This window comes from Capricornis sumatraensis, chromosome 11 (assembly GCF_032405125.1).
Source record: "Capricornis sumatraensis isolate serow.1 chromosome 11, serow.2, whole genome shotgun sequence".
Taxonomy (NCBI): domain Eukaryota; kingdom Metazoa; phylum Chordata; class Mammalia; order Artiodactyla; family Bovidae; genus Capricornis; species Capricornis sumatraensis.
Genome location: NC_091079.1, coordinates 92,314,594 through 92,329,342, shown reverse-complemented (window position 1 = coordinate 92,329,342; position 14,749 = coordinate 92,314,594). Strand labels below are relative to the sequence as shown.

At 37.7% G+C, this 14,749-nt stretch overlaps 1 protein-coding gene across 3 annotated transcripts in view; it reads right to left on the bottom strand.

The window, feature by feature from the left end:
- Positions 1-829: 829 nt before the first annotated feature.
- C11H8orf88 (chromosome 11 C8orf88 homolog) overlaps positions 830-14,749 on the bottom strand; it is a 31,420-nt gene continuing 17,500 nt past the window's right edge. For 2 of the 3 annotated variants that reach the window (XM_068983943.1, XM_068983944.1), the window contains exons 5-6: positions 11,556-11,662; positions 830-1,714 (exon numbers count right to left, since the gene is read on the bottom strand). In XM_068983943.1, the coding sequence (XP_068840044.1) occupies positions 1,691-1,714; positions 11,556-11,662 (131 nt within the window). In that variant the 3' untranslated portion in view covers positions 830-1,690. Of the gene's footprint in view, positions 1,715-11,555; positions 11,663-13,004; positions 13,089-14,749 lie in introns of those variants that run through there. The other variant, XM_068983945.1, reaches the window with a different exon arrangement.

Here is a 14,749-nt window from a genome sequence, read left to right as displayed (position 1 = left end):
TGATTATATGCAGTAAGAAAGGATCAAGAGTTTGAAACCTTGGGGACTTTTGATATACAGATCTTCTTGAAAATGCTGGTTATAAATGATTACGAAAATACAAACTATAGCCAATCAATATATTGTTCTGGCCAGTCCATTTCAGTAGATTCAGAAAATACATCAAATCCTTTGGATACTAGGCAGTTTCCAAGTGGAATGGCAGTATGACTTCAAAAGGGTTCTGCCCTCAGTAACAGTGCTAAGTAAAGGGCACTTTAGATTCCAAATTGGAATAAGTTCTATCACGTTTTTTAAGTAGAGTCAACAGCCTTTAAGAATAGATAAATAATAAAGCAAACCAAGTTAATTATATGGTAAATCTTTTTAATTATTTTTTGTTGACATGACCCTAGCTCTTCTATAAATTACATGTATTTTTATGTATGTATGTGACAGTGTGTGTGTATCATACACATATAAATACTAGAACCTATGATATAACAGAAATAATAGGGCAAAAACAAGTGAAAAAAATTGGACCATAGGTTTAAACTCATTTTTAAGTAAACCAATAAATTTATGGCTAGTGAAGGCTTTTTTTTCCTATTTAAAGAGCAATCTTTTTCTGGGGAACAAAACAATGAAAAGTAGTATAATAAAGACCAAGATGAGAAACTTTGGACTAAAGTTTGAATCTGGGTAACAAGCCCAAAGACAAGTGAAGAAAAAGGTCATGGTTTTAGGAGTTCAGCATTCAGTTTAAGATAAACTTTCTGACAAATGATGTCCTTGGATTCCTTGCCAATGGACCCAGGGATCTGAGAGATTCAAACCAGGGAGAGTTTACACTTACCTTTATATCAGCAATTTTCAGTATCTGTGACACTGCGCTGGAAATTTTTTTTTTAAAGAATAATATCCAGAATGACAAATTGTAGATTTATTGTATAAAATTTCTAGGAGCTAAAAGTTTAAACCCCCAGATTCTTCATCCGTACATATTCTTGCTATAAGAAATTACAGAATTGAAATTTAATGCACCTCAATTATTTGCAAATGCCTCAATTATTCCTCTTTTGGAAATAAAAGAATCTTAGACAATGTTGTTATTATCACAAACCTAGAGATCAATCATATATTTGAAAAGAAATACCTCTTATAATATTCTACCTCCTGTCATTGAGAACTGTTCATTGAACATCCTGAATTATTCTAAGCCTCTATGGAGATTGTAAAGATCCTTTCAAGTGCTAGTATGAAATCAGTGGGAAACAAAACAAAAGCAACTTTAAAGCAACAAGAAATTATGTATCATATATACATCGTAGCAAATACTTTATATTTGTGAATCTTTACAGCTTACATTTCCATTCCATTATTACAAGTGATGAAAAACAAAAAATTGCAAGTAGCATTCAAATTATAAATACACAGTCTTCCCATTTCACTAACCAAATTCTTACTTTTCAGTGTTACTTCCCAATTTATGCAGGAAACTGCCTACAAAGCTGAAACTGATTAGAAAATTTTTAAGGTTTAAATCTCTTTCTCATTTTAGGAGAAACCAAATTACCCAACCATTGAAATTAAAAATAAATTGAATTGGCACAGTCATTACAGTTATTGTTACTAGATCCACTTCATTTGCAGGTGTCCAAAATAGAAAATGAATAATTCTTTATCTTCAAATACATATGTTCTTAAAATGCTACTTAAAGCTTTGGTTGTTTTCCTGTAATAAAGAAGAAAATGTTAATTTACCAATTAGGTTGAATGAATGTAGCTTTCAATAATTATTTTCTTGAACAAATTCTGTGGCTTATTGTTTGCAGATCTAAATGCCTGTTTCTATAGAAACTATTAAAGTAACTGGAATTTGTCAAAAAGAAAAACAATTTTTTCATAGAAGAACATATGCAATTCATTTTAAAACAGATTATATTCCAAACCAGTTCTGTTTCTGTAGTACCTAATTTTTTAACAACATTATTAATGCAAAAAACAAAAGTAAACTCAATTTCAGTGTATATGAGTTGTCCAAAATAATGTGATCCCTGTAGGTTCCAAGGCTGGGTTGCTTCAGGCCAAAGAGCTAACAAGGAGGGACAGCAGGCCCAACCATCAGCAGAAAAGCAGATGAAAGCTTTAGCGAGCATGGCCCCTGATAACCATACCAAGACCCAGTTCTACCCACCACTAGTCCCTCCCATCAGGAAGCTTGCATAGCTTCCTAGGTAGCCTCATTCACCAGAGGGCAGAGAGCAAAAACAAAAAGAACTACAATCCTGCAGCCTCTAAAACAAAAACCATAACCACAGACAGTTAAACAAAAAAGGTAGAGGATCATAAACAGATGAAGGAACAAGACAGAAACTCTCCAAAAAAACCTAAATGCAGTGGAGATAGGCAACCTTCTAGAAAAAGGATTCCACGACAGTGAAAATGACCTGGGATCTGGGGAAAAGAATGGAGGCAAAGTCTGAGAAGATGCAAGAAATGTTAAACAAAAGCTCAGCTGGGAAAGAATCTGCCTGCAATGCATGGGACCTGGTTTGATGCCAGTCGGGAAGATCTGGAGAAGGACATGGCAACCCACTCCAATATCCTTGCCTGGAGAATCCCATGGACAGAGGAGCCTGGCAGACTACAGTCCATGGGGTTGCAAAGAGGCAAACATGACTGAGCAACTAAGCAAAAGCACTAAAGAACAAACAGAGATAAATACAATAACTGAAATATAAAATACACTAGAAGGAAACAATAGCAGAATAACTGAGGCAGAAGAATGGATAAGTGAGTTGAAAGATAGAATGGTGAAAACAACTGCTGAGAAGCAGAATAAAAAAGGATGAAATAAATGAGGACAGTCTCAGAGACCTCTGTGACAATATTTAACATGCCAACATTCAAATCATAGGGGTTCTAGAAGAAGAGAAAGAGAAAGGCCTGAGAAAATAATTGAAAAGATTACAGTAAAAAAACTGCATAACATGGGAAAGGAAACAGTCAATCAAGTCAAGGAAGCACAGAGTCCCAAACAGAATAAACCTGAGGAAGAACACATTGAGACACATAGTAATCAAATTGACAAAAATCAGAGACAAACATAAAATATTAAAACAAGAGAAAAAGGAAATATCATATACAAGAGGAACTCCCATAAGGTTATTGGCTGAATTCTCAGCAGAAACTCTGCAAGCAGAAGGGAGTGGCATGATATATTTAAAGTGATAATAAGGAAGAAACTACAACCAAGAATAATCTACCCAGCAAAGCTCTCATTCAGAGCTGATGGAGAAATCAAAAGCTTTACAGACCAACAAAAGCTAAGACAAACAAAATGATAAACAAAAGCACCAGACCAGCTTTGCAACAAACGTTACAGGAATTCCTCTAAGCAGGAAAGTACCAACTTGAAAAAAAAAAAACTTGTGGATTTATGTACTGTTATATTAAAACTTCCTTAAAAACTAGGAATAAAACCACATGACCCAGCAGTCCCACTACTAGACATATACCCTGAGGAAACCAAAACTGCAAAAAGACACATGTACACCAATGTTCACTGCAGCACTATTCTTAATAGCTAGAACATGAAAGCAACCAAGATACCCATCAACAGATGAATGGATAAAGAAGCTGTGCTACAAGTAAGCCAGAAAGAGAAATATAAATATCATATACTAACGCATATATATGGAATCAGAAAGATGACACTGATGAATTTATTTCTAGGGCAGCAATGGAGAAAGACATAGAGAACAGACCTTAGGGCATGGGGGCAGGGGAGGAGGGAGAGGGTGGGATGCATGGAGACACCGACAGGGAAACTTACATGAGCATACGTAAAATAGATAGCCAATGGGAATTTGCTGTATGCTCAGGGAACTCAAACAGGGGCTCTGTAACAATCTAGAAGGGTGGGATGGGGAGGTAGACGGGAAGGAGGTTCAGGAGGGAGGGGACAGTGTATACCTATGGCTGATTCTTGTTGATGTTTCACAGAAAACAAAATTCTGTACAGCAATTATCTTTCAATTAATTAAAAACAAAACAAACCAAAAAAACTTCCTTGTGCTCAGCTGCTCAGTTGTTTGAATCTCTGCAACCCCATGGGCTGTAGCCTGCCAGGCTCCTCTGTCCATGGGATTCTCCAGGTAAGAATACTGGAGTGGGTTGTCATTTCCTATTCCAAGACCTTCTGGGAACACAAAGACACAAAAGAAAAAGCTACCCAAACACAACATTAAAGATGGTCATCAAACCACAAGAGAACAAAAGAGGGGGGAAGATAAAAGGCCTACAAAAACAAACCCAAAATAATTAAGAAAATGGCAAAAGAAATACACATATTGATAATTACCAATAAATGTAAATAGATTAAATGTGCCAGTCAAGAGACAAAGCCTGGTAGGGTCGATACAAAAACAAGACAAGTATATATGCTGTCTATAAGAGACCAACCTCAGATCTAGAAACACAAACATAGGGAAAGTGAGGGGATAGAAGGTATACCACACAAATGGAAATCAAAAGAAAATGGAATTATCAATTCTCATATCAGACAAAACTGACTTTAAATCAAAGACTGTAATAATAGACAAAAAAAGGTACTTCCTAATGATAAAAGGATCAATCTAAGAAGATGTAACAATTGTTAAATATATGCACCTAACACAGGGGCACCTCAATATATAATGTAAATACTAACATCCATAAAGGAAAAAAATTGACAGTAACACAATAATACTGGAGGACATTAACACCCCACTTTCATCAATGGAGAGATCGTCCAGACAGAAAATCAATAAACACAGGGTTAGTGATACATTATACCAGATACATTTAATTCATATTTATAAAACTTCCTATCTTAAAGCAGCAGAATACACAGAAGCAGAAGCTGAAGTGCACACAGAACACTTTCCAGGCTGACCACATGCTGAGCCATGTGAGGTGAGCCTTGATAAACATAAAAAGATAAAATCATATCAAGTATTTATCCAATCACAGTTCAGTTCAGTCGCTCAGTCGTGTCCAACTCTTTGCGACCCTATGAATCGCAGCACACCAGACTCCCGGAGTCTACCCAAACCCATGTCCATCGAGTCAGCAATGCCATGCAACCATCTCATCCTCTGTCATCCCCTTCTCCTCCTGCCCTCAATCTTTCCCAGCATCAAGGTCTTTTCAATTGAGTCAGCTATTCACATCAGGTGGCCAAAGTATTGGAGTTTCAGCTTCAGCATCAGTCCTTCCAATGAACACCCAGGACTGATCTCCTTTAGGATGGACTGGTTGGATCTCCTGGCAGTCCAAGGGACTCTCAAGTCTTCTCCAATACCACAGTTCAAAAGCATCAATTCTTTGGCGCTCAGCTTCCTTTGTAGTCCAACTTTCACATCCATACATGACCACTTGAAAAACTATAGCCTTGACTAGACGGACCTTTGTTGGCAAAGTAATGTCTCTGCTTTTTAATATGCTGTCTAGGTTTGGTCATAACTTTCCTTCCAAGGAGTAAGCATCTTTTAATTTCATGGCTGCAGTCACCATCTGCAGTGATTTTGGAGCCCAGAAAAATAAAGTCAACCATTGTTTCCACTGTTTCCCCATCTATTTGCCATCAAGTGATGCGACTGTATGCCATGATCTTCGTTTTCTGAATGTTGAGCTTTAAGCCAACTTTTTCACTGTCCTCTTTCACTTTCATCAAGAGGCTCTTTAGTTCCTCTTCACTTTCTGCCATAAGGGTGGTGTCATCTGCATATCTGAGGTTATTGATATTCTCCTGGCAATCTTGAATCCAGCTTGTGCTTCCTCCAGCCCAGTGTTTCTCATGATATCCTCTGTAAGTTAAATAAGCAGGGTGACAATATACAGCCTTGATGTACTCCTTTTCCTATTTGGAACCAGTCTGTTGTTCCATGTCTAATGCTAACTGTTGCTTCCTGACCTGCATACAGGTTTCTCAAGAGAGCAGGTCAGGTGGTCTGGTATTCCCATCTCTTTCAGAATTTTCCACAGTTTATTGTGATCCACATAGTCAAAGGCTTTGGCATAGGCAATAAAGCAGAAATAGATGTTTTTCTGGAACTTTCTTGCTTTTTTGATGATCCAGCGGATGTTGGCAGTTTGATCTCTGGCTCCTCTGCCTTTTCTAAAACCAGCTTGAACATCAGGAAGTTCACGGTTCACGTATTGCTGAAGCCTGGGTTGGAAAATTTTAAGCATTAGTTTACTAGCGTGTGAGATGAATGCAATTGTGCAGTAGTTTGAGCATTCTTTGGCATTGCCTTTCTTTGGGATTGCATGAAAACTGACCTTTTCCAGTCCTGTGGCCACTGCTGAGTTTTCCAAATTTGCTGGCATGTTGAGTGCAGCACTTTCACAGCATCATCTTTCAGGATTTGAAATAGCTCAACTGGAATTCCGTCACCTCCACTAGCTTTGTTCGTAGTGATGCTTCCTAAAGCCCGCTTGACTTCCAATCACAGATCACAACACAATGAGATTAGAAGTGAACCACAAGAAAAAGAGCTATAAAAAAATACAAACAGAAGGAAGCTAAACCATATGTTACTAAACAAACAATGGATCACTGAATAAAGCAAAAAAAAAGAAATAAAAAATGCGAAAGAAAAATGAAGATGAAAGCACAATGATCCAAAACCTATGGGATGCTGCAAAGGCAGTTCTAATACAGAAGTTTATAGCAATACAATTTTACCTCAAGAACAAGAAAAATGTCAAATAAACAACCTAATCTTACAACAATTAAAGAACAAACAAAACTTAAAGTTAATAGAAGGAAAAAATCATAATGATCAGAGCAGAAATAAATGAAATAGAGACAAAGAAAATAATAGGAAAGAACAATGAAACTAAATGCTGATTCTCTGAAAAGATAAATAAATTTGATAAACCTTTATCCAGAGTATCAAGAAAAAAAAAGAGAAAACTCAAATCAATAAAGTTGGAAATGAAAATGAGAAGTGACAACTGTCACCACAGAAATACTAAGGATCATAAGAGATTACTACAACCAACTACATGCCAGTAAAATGGACAACCTGGAAGAAATGGACAAATTCTTAGAAAGGTAGAGCTTCTCACGACTGAACCAGAAAAAAAAACAGAAAATATGAACAGACCAATCAAAGAACTGAAATTGAAATTGTCATTGAAAAAAAAAAAACTTCTAACAAACAAAAGTCAAGGACTGGATAGCTTCACAGGTGAATACTATCAAAAATTTAGAGAAAAGCTAACACCTATCCTTCTGAAACTGTTCCAGAAATTGCAAAGGAAGGAAAACTCACAAACTCATTCTATGAGGCCACCATCACCATAATACCAAAACCAGACAGACACCATAAGAAAAGAAAATCACTGATGAACACAGATGCGAAAATCCTCAACAAAATCCTAGCAAACAGAATCTGACAACACATTAAAAGGATCATACATCATGACCAAGTGGGATTTATCCCAGGAATGCAAGGATTCTTCAGTATACACAAATCAATCAATTTGATACACCATATAAGAATAAAAACCATATAATCATCTTAATAGATGCAGAAAAATATTTTGACAAAATTCAGTACCCATTTATGACAAAAACTCTCCAGAAAATGGGCACAGGTTGAATATACCTCAATATAATAAACACCATATATGTCAAACCTTCAACTAACATCGTACTCAATGGTGAAAAGTTGAAAGCATGTCCTCTAAAACCACAAGTAAGACAAGGATGTCCACTCTCACCAATTTTATTAAACACAGTTTTGGAAATCTGAGTTACAGAAATCAGACAAGAAAAATAAAGGGAATTCAAATTGGAAAAGAAGTTAAACTTTTCACTGTTTGCAGATGACATGATACTATACATGGAATATCTTAAAGATTCTACCAAAAAACTACTAGAGCTCATCAATGAATGTGATAAACCTTCAGGTTACAAAATTAATACACAGAAATCTACTGCATTTCTATATACTAACAATGAAAGATGAGAACAAGAAATTCAAGAAACAATCCCATTTATCACTGCATAAAATACTTAGGAATAAACTTACCTAAAGAGACAAAGGCCTGTATTCTGAAAACTATAAGATGCCAGTGAAAGAAACTGAAGACACAAACAGAAGGAAAAAATATACTATGTTCATGGAATGGAAATATCAATACCATCAAAATGACTATACTACCCAAGGCAATCTACAAATTCAATGCAATCCCTCTTAAATCACCAACGGCATTTTTCACAGAATTAGAACAAAAAATCTCAAATTTTGTATAGAGACATAAAAGACCCCAGATGGCCAAAGCAATCTTGAGAAAGAAAAACAGAACTAGAGGAATCAGGTTGTTGACTTCAGACTATATTACAAAACTATAGTAATCACAACAGTATGGTACTGGCACAAAAATAGAAAAATAGATCAATATAATAGGATAGAAAGCCCAGAAATAAACCCATGCATCTATGATCAAGTAATCTATGACAAAGGGGATGACTATACATTGGTAAACAGACAGTCTCTTCAACAAATGATGTTGGAAAAAATGGACAGCTACATGTCAAAAAATAAAATTAGGTCATTCTTTAACACATATACAAAAAAAATCTCAAAATGGATTGAAAACCTAAATGTGAGACCAGACAGAATAAAACTCCCAAAGGAAAATATAGGCAGCATACTCACTGACATAAATCTCAGCAATATCTTTCTCATTCCATCTCCCACAATAATGGAAATAAAAACAAATATAAACAAACAGGATCTAATTAAACTGAAAAGCTTTTGCACAGCAAAGAAAACCATAAACAAAGGGAAAAGACAATCCCAAACTGGGATAAAATATTTGCAAATAATGTAACTAACAAGGGTCTCTAAAATGCACAAATAGCTCATGAGGCTTGATGTCATCAAAGCAAACAACCCAACAAAAAATGGGCAGAAGACCTAAACAGATGTTTCTCCAAAGAAGACATACAAATGGCAAACAAACACATGAAGAGATGTTCAGCATCACTTGGTAATTAGAGAAACGCAAATCAAAAATACAATGAGATAACTTCACACAAGTCAGAATGGCTATTATCAAAAATCCACACTAAAATGTTGGTGGGAATATAAATTGGTACAGCCCTAATGGAGAACAGTATGGAGGTTCCTTAAAAGACTAAAAGTAGCATCTGGTTTCATCACTTCATGGCAAATAGATGGGGAAACAAAGGAAACAGTGACAGACTTTATTTTCTTCAGCTCCAAAATCACTGCAGATAGTGACTGCAGCCATGAAATTAAAATACACTTGTTCCTTGGAAGAAAAAGCTACGACAAACATAGATAGCATATTAAAAAGCAGAGACATTACTTTGCCAACAAAGGTCCACAAAGTCAGAGCTATAGTTTTCCCAGTAGTCATGTATGGATCGGAGAAGGCAATGGCACTCCACTCCAGTACTCTTGCCTGGAAAATCCCATGGATGCAGGAGCCTGGTAGGCTGCAGTCCATGGGGTTGCTAAGAGTTGGACACGACTGATGCGAAGAGTTGACTCATTGGAAAAGACTCTGATGCTGGGAGGGATTGGGGGCAGGAGGAGAAGGGGACGACAGAGGATGAGATGGCTGTATGGCATCACTGACTCGATGGACCTGAGTCTGAGTGAACTCCGGGAGTTGGTGAAGGACAGGGAGGCCTGGCGTGCTGCGATTCATGGGGTCGCAGAGTTGGACATGACTGAGTGAACTGAACTGAACTGAACTGAGCGACTTCACTTTCACTTTTCACTTTCATGCACTGGAGAAGGAAATGGCAACTCACTCCAGTATTTTTGCCTGGAGAATCCCAGGGACGGGGGAGCCTGGTGAGCTGCTGTCTATGGGGTTGCACAGAGTCGGACATGACTGAAGAGACTTAGCAGCAGCAGTAGCACCATGTATGGATGTAAGAGTTGGACCGTAAGGAAGGCTGAGTGCTGAAAAATTGATGCTTTTGAACTGTGGTGTTGGAGAAGACTCTTGAGAGTCCCTTGGACTGCAAGGAGATTAAGCCAGTCAATCCTAAAGGAAGTCAACCCTGAATATTCACTGGAAGGACTGATGCTGAAGTTGAAGCACCAATACTTGGGTCACCTGATGCGAAGAGCTGATTCATTAGAAAAGACCCTGATGCTGGGAAGGATTGAAGGAAGGAGAAGGGGATAACAGAGGATGAGACAGTTGGATGGCATCACCGACTCGATGCACATGAGTTTGAGCAAGCTCTTGAAGATGGTGAAGGACAGGGAAGCCTGGCGTGCTGCTGTCCATGGGGTTGCAGAGTTGGACACGACTGAGCAACTGAACAACAGCAACAACAGAGCTACTATATGACCCTACAGTCACTCCTAGGCAAACATCGAGAGAGACACATGGTCTCAAAGGATACATGCACCTCGACATTCACTGCAGCACTGTTTACAACAGCCAAGACATGGAAACAACCTAACTGTCTGTTGATAGAGGAATGGATAAAGATGATGTGGTACATATATACAATGGACTACTACTCAGCAATTACAAATAATGAAATAATGTCACGTGCAGTGACATGGATGGGCCTAGAGACTGTCATATTGAGTGAAGCAACTCTGACAGAGAAGAAGAAATATCATATGACGTTCCTTATATGAATCCAAAAAGAAATGATACAAATGAACTTTACAAAACAGAAACAGACTCACAAACTTAAGGAAAAATTTATGGTTGCCAGTGGGGTAAGGATGGGGTAAGGGATAGTTAGGGAAGTTGGGATCGACAGGTACACATTGCTGTATTTAAGATGGATAACCAACAAGGTCCTACCGTACAGCACAGAGAACTCTTCTCAGTGTTATGTGGAGGCCTGGATGGGAGGGGAGTTTGTGGGAGAATGGATACACGTATATGTTATGGCTGAGTCCTTTTACTATCCACTTAAAACTATTGCAGCACTGTTAATTGACATATAGACAATAAAATGTTTCAAAAAAATAAAGGCAAAGAAACAACAAAGTCATGTTGCAGAACATGTCCTATTGTATAAAACAAGTAACTGAACAGGACAGACAGCCCATAAACAGACCACACATAAATATAAAAATAGATGGCAGGTCTATCCTCTTGCTAGATATTGCTAGGATGACTGGATATCCATGTAGTAAAAAATAGAACTTCACCTGTATCTCATAATATATAGTAAAATCTCCTGTGCATCTCACAACCTATAGTAAAATTATAAAAGTTAGTTGAAAAACAAAACAATATGACTTTTAGAAGATAATATAGGATCTCCTTCCATGACCTTTCAACAGAAAAGTATTTCCTAAAATGTAATTCCATCCTATTTCTTGACAAGAGTGGTAATTAGTTACAAAATTGGTCATATATTTAGATTTATGTACTTTTCTGAATTACATTTCACAATTAGAAATATTAAAAGTGGTTAAAAGGCAAATACTTTAGAATGAAAATAATATGAAAATCTCTAGTATATATTTAGAATTAAAATGATACAAAATTAGAAAATTACTTACTGGTTTTTGAAGTACAATGGGGTGATCAGGCAGAAAGTCTGGTTTTTTTCTGCAGATGGAAACACTTGAGAGCTTCAACAGGAAATCTCTGCTGTATTTGATTCTCTCTGTAGATATGGAACATCAAACATAATGTTATAAAGCACAGAGTCTCTCAGAACACCTTTGACTCATTTCTTACTGGATGTCAGTTATCAGTCCATTATTTTGTAAAATAGTAAGTAGTTTTTACATAAAGGAGAAGGGAGGGGAAAAAACTCTGACAAACATCTACTGCCTCCAATTTTCCTTTTACATGCAAACAGCCAATTAACCACGGAAAAATTTCAGAAAATTGGAAGTGCATGGCTTCTTTAATTTGGTTATTCACAAGTAGTAGAGAAATCTTATAAAATATAGCAAGTATAATACCTATTGGGCAATTCATATCCTGCCAAAATGGAACTCTAATAAGCCTACCTTTATTTTTTGTATTAACTTATGAACAATTTATATAATCAACATGAATTCAAGAAACATCTATTGTATACCTACTGTGAATCAAGGACTATTTGAGATAATGGTGACAAAGCTACAAGATAGGATCCCTAACTTTAAGGGGAAGAATGATTCAAATATCTACAGATTTCTCATCAGAGACTACCACCATCTTGGTCTATATTAGACATTTGCTGGGCCAGAAATACTGGAGCAGTAATTTTTAAAATGCTAAGAGAAAAGGATTGCAACCGAGATTTCCATATTGTGAAATAATAGGAAAAATATATACTACTCTGGTTCCTAGTACAGAGATTCTTTTCCTTGTAATTTCCTAAGTGATAAGAAAACTAAGAGCATCTTTCGTTCTAATATTTGTTACTTGACTCTGGGTTCCTAACACAGAGCTCCTAAATTCCTTAAAATTTTCTGGGTGATTTGGTCTTCTGTTCTAATGAGATGATTTTTGGTGGGATCCTGGGTAGTGGTTGGTCAGCTGGAAGACAAAGCAATGATGAGAAGCATGGACCTTTCAGCCACACTCCTACATCCTCTGAAGGGGACAGGGGTTGGAGACTGAGTTAAAGATAAATTGTGCCTATGTGATGAAGCTTCCAAAAAAAATCCCCAAATTACAACGTTTGGGGGCTTCCCTGGTGGCTCAGTATTAAAGAATCCACCCATCAATGCAGCAGATGTGGGTCTGATCCTAATCCAGGAAGATCCCACAGCCCACAGAGCAACTAGGCCCGTGCACAGCTATTGAGTCTGTGCTCTAGAGACCGGGAGCCACAACTGCTGAAGCCCGTGCACCACAGAGCCCGTGCTCAGCAACAAGAGAGGCCCCGCAACTAGAAGCCCACGCACTGCAACTCGAGAGTAGCCCATGCTTGCTGCAAACAGAGAAAAGCCCATGCAACAGTGAAGACCCAGCACAGTGAAAAATAAATACATGAAAATTTAAAAACAAACCTGTTTAAGAAAAAAAGTGCAGGCTCTGGAAAGTTTCCAGGTGGGTGAACACATCCATATACCAGAAGAATGATATTATCAAATCTGTGGGAAAGAAACTCTTGCACTTTGGTTCCTTCAAGACTTTGCTTCATGCATCTATTTGGCTATTCAGTTGTTTTCCTTTTATTTTTAAAAATGTTGTGGTTTTAAACTGGAGGATAATTATGTTACAATATTGTGATGGTTTCTGCCATATATCAACACAAATCAGCCGTAAGTATACATATGTCCCCTCCCTCTTAAACCTCCTCCCCACCTCCATTACCATCCCACACCTGTAGGTTGTCACTGACCATGGGCGCTGGGTTCCCTGCATCAAACAGCACGTTCCCACTGGCTATCTATTTTACATATGGTAATGTATATGTTTTAATGCTACTCTCTCATATCATTCCACCCTCTCCTTCCCCCACTGTGCCAAAAAGTCTGTCCTTAAAAAAACTTGGCTTAAAACTCAATTTTCAAAAAACTAAGATCATGGCATCCAGTCCCATCACTTCATGGCAAATAGATGGGGAAACAATGAAAACAGTGCCAGACTTTATTTTTGGGGGCTCCAAAAATCACTGCAGATGGTGACTGCAGCCATGAAATTAAAAGACTCTTGCTACTTGGAAGAAAAGCTATGACCAACCTAGATAGCACACTAAAAAGCAGAGACATTATTTTGCCAATAAAAAGTCCATCTAATCAAGGCTATGGTTTTTCCAGTAGTCATGTATGGATGTGATGAGCTGGACCATAAAGAAAGCTGAGTGCTGAAGAATTGATGCTCTTGAACTGTGATATTGGTGAAGACTCTTGAGAGTCCCTTGGACTGCAAGGAGATTCAACCCATCCATCCTAAAGGAAATCAGTCCTGAATATTCACTGGAAGGACCAATGCTGAAGCTGAAACTCCAGTACTTTGGCCATCTGATGCAAAGAACTGATTCATTTGAAAAGACCCTGATGCTGGGAAAGATTGAAGGTGGGAGAAGAAAGGGACAACAGAGGATGAGATGGTTGGATGGCATCACCAACTTGATGGACATGAGTTTGAGTAAACTCCAGGAGTTGATGGACAGGGAAGCCTGGCGTGCTGCAGTCCATACAGTCGCAGAGTCAGACATGACTGAGCAACTGAACTGAACTGATGGTTGCATGATACTGTACATTTATAATAGCTTAAATGATGAGTTTTACTTCAAGAAAAAAGATACCTAAGAAATGCAAAGAGGATGTCTCCAGACAAAAACAGTAAAATTCATTCCAAGACAACAGCTTTATAGTAGTACTGAAGAGGAATTAATCCATACTGGAACCGGATAATGGAGTAGTCTAAAAGAAAAGTCATCTCCAGGGAAAAAAGTACCAATTCATACATTTTACCATAATAAGTGTGGCAGAGTTGCTGGAGCAATTGATGGGCAAAATTAACAATAGTTACATAGAAAAACAAGGTGAACATGAGCTCCAGAAAAAAGGATGGATTTTATGAAACAGGTATGTACTTTTCAGTTGCTGCTACTGCTGTTAAGTCGCTTCAGTCGTGTCCGACTCTGTGCGACCCCACAGACGGCAGTCCACCAGGCTCCCCTGTCCCTGGGATCCTCTAGGCAAGAATACTGGAGTGGGTTGTCATTTCCTTCTCCAATGCATGAAAGTGAAAAGTGAAAGTGAAGTCGCTCAGTTGTGTCCGACTCCTAGCGATCCCATGGACT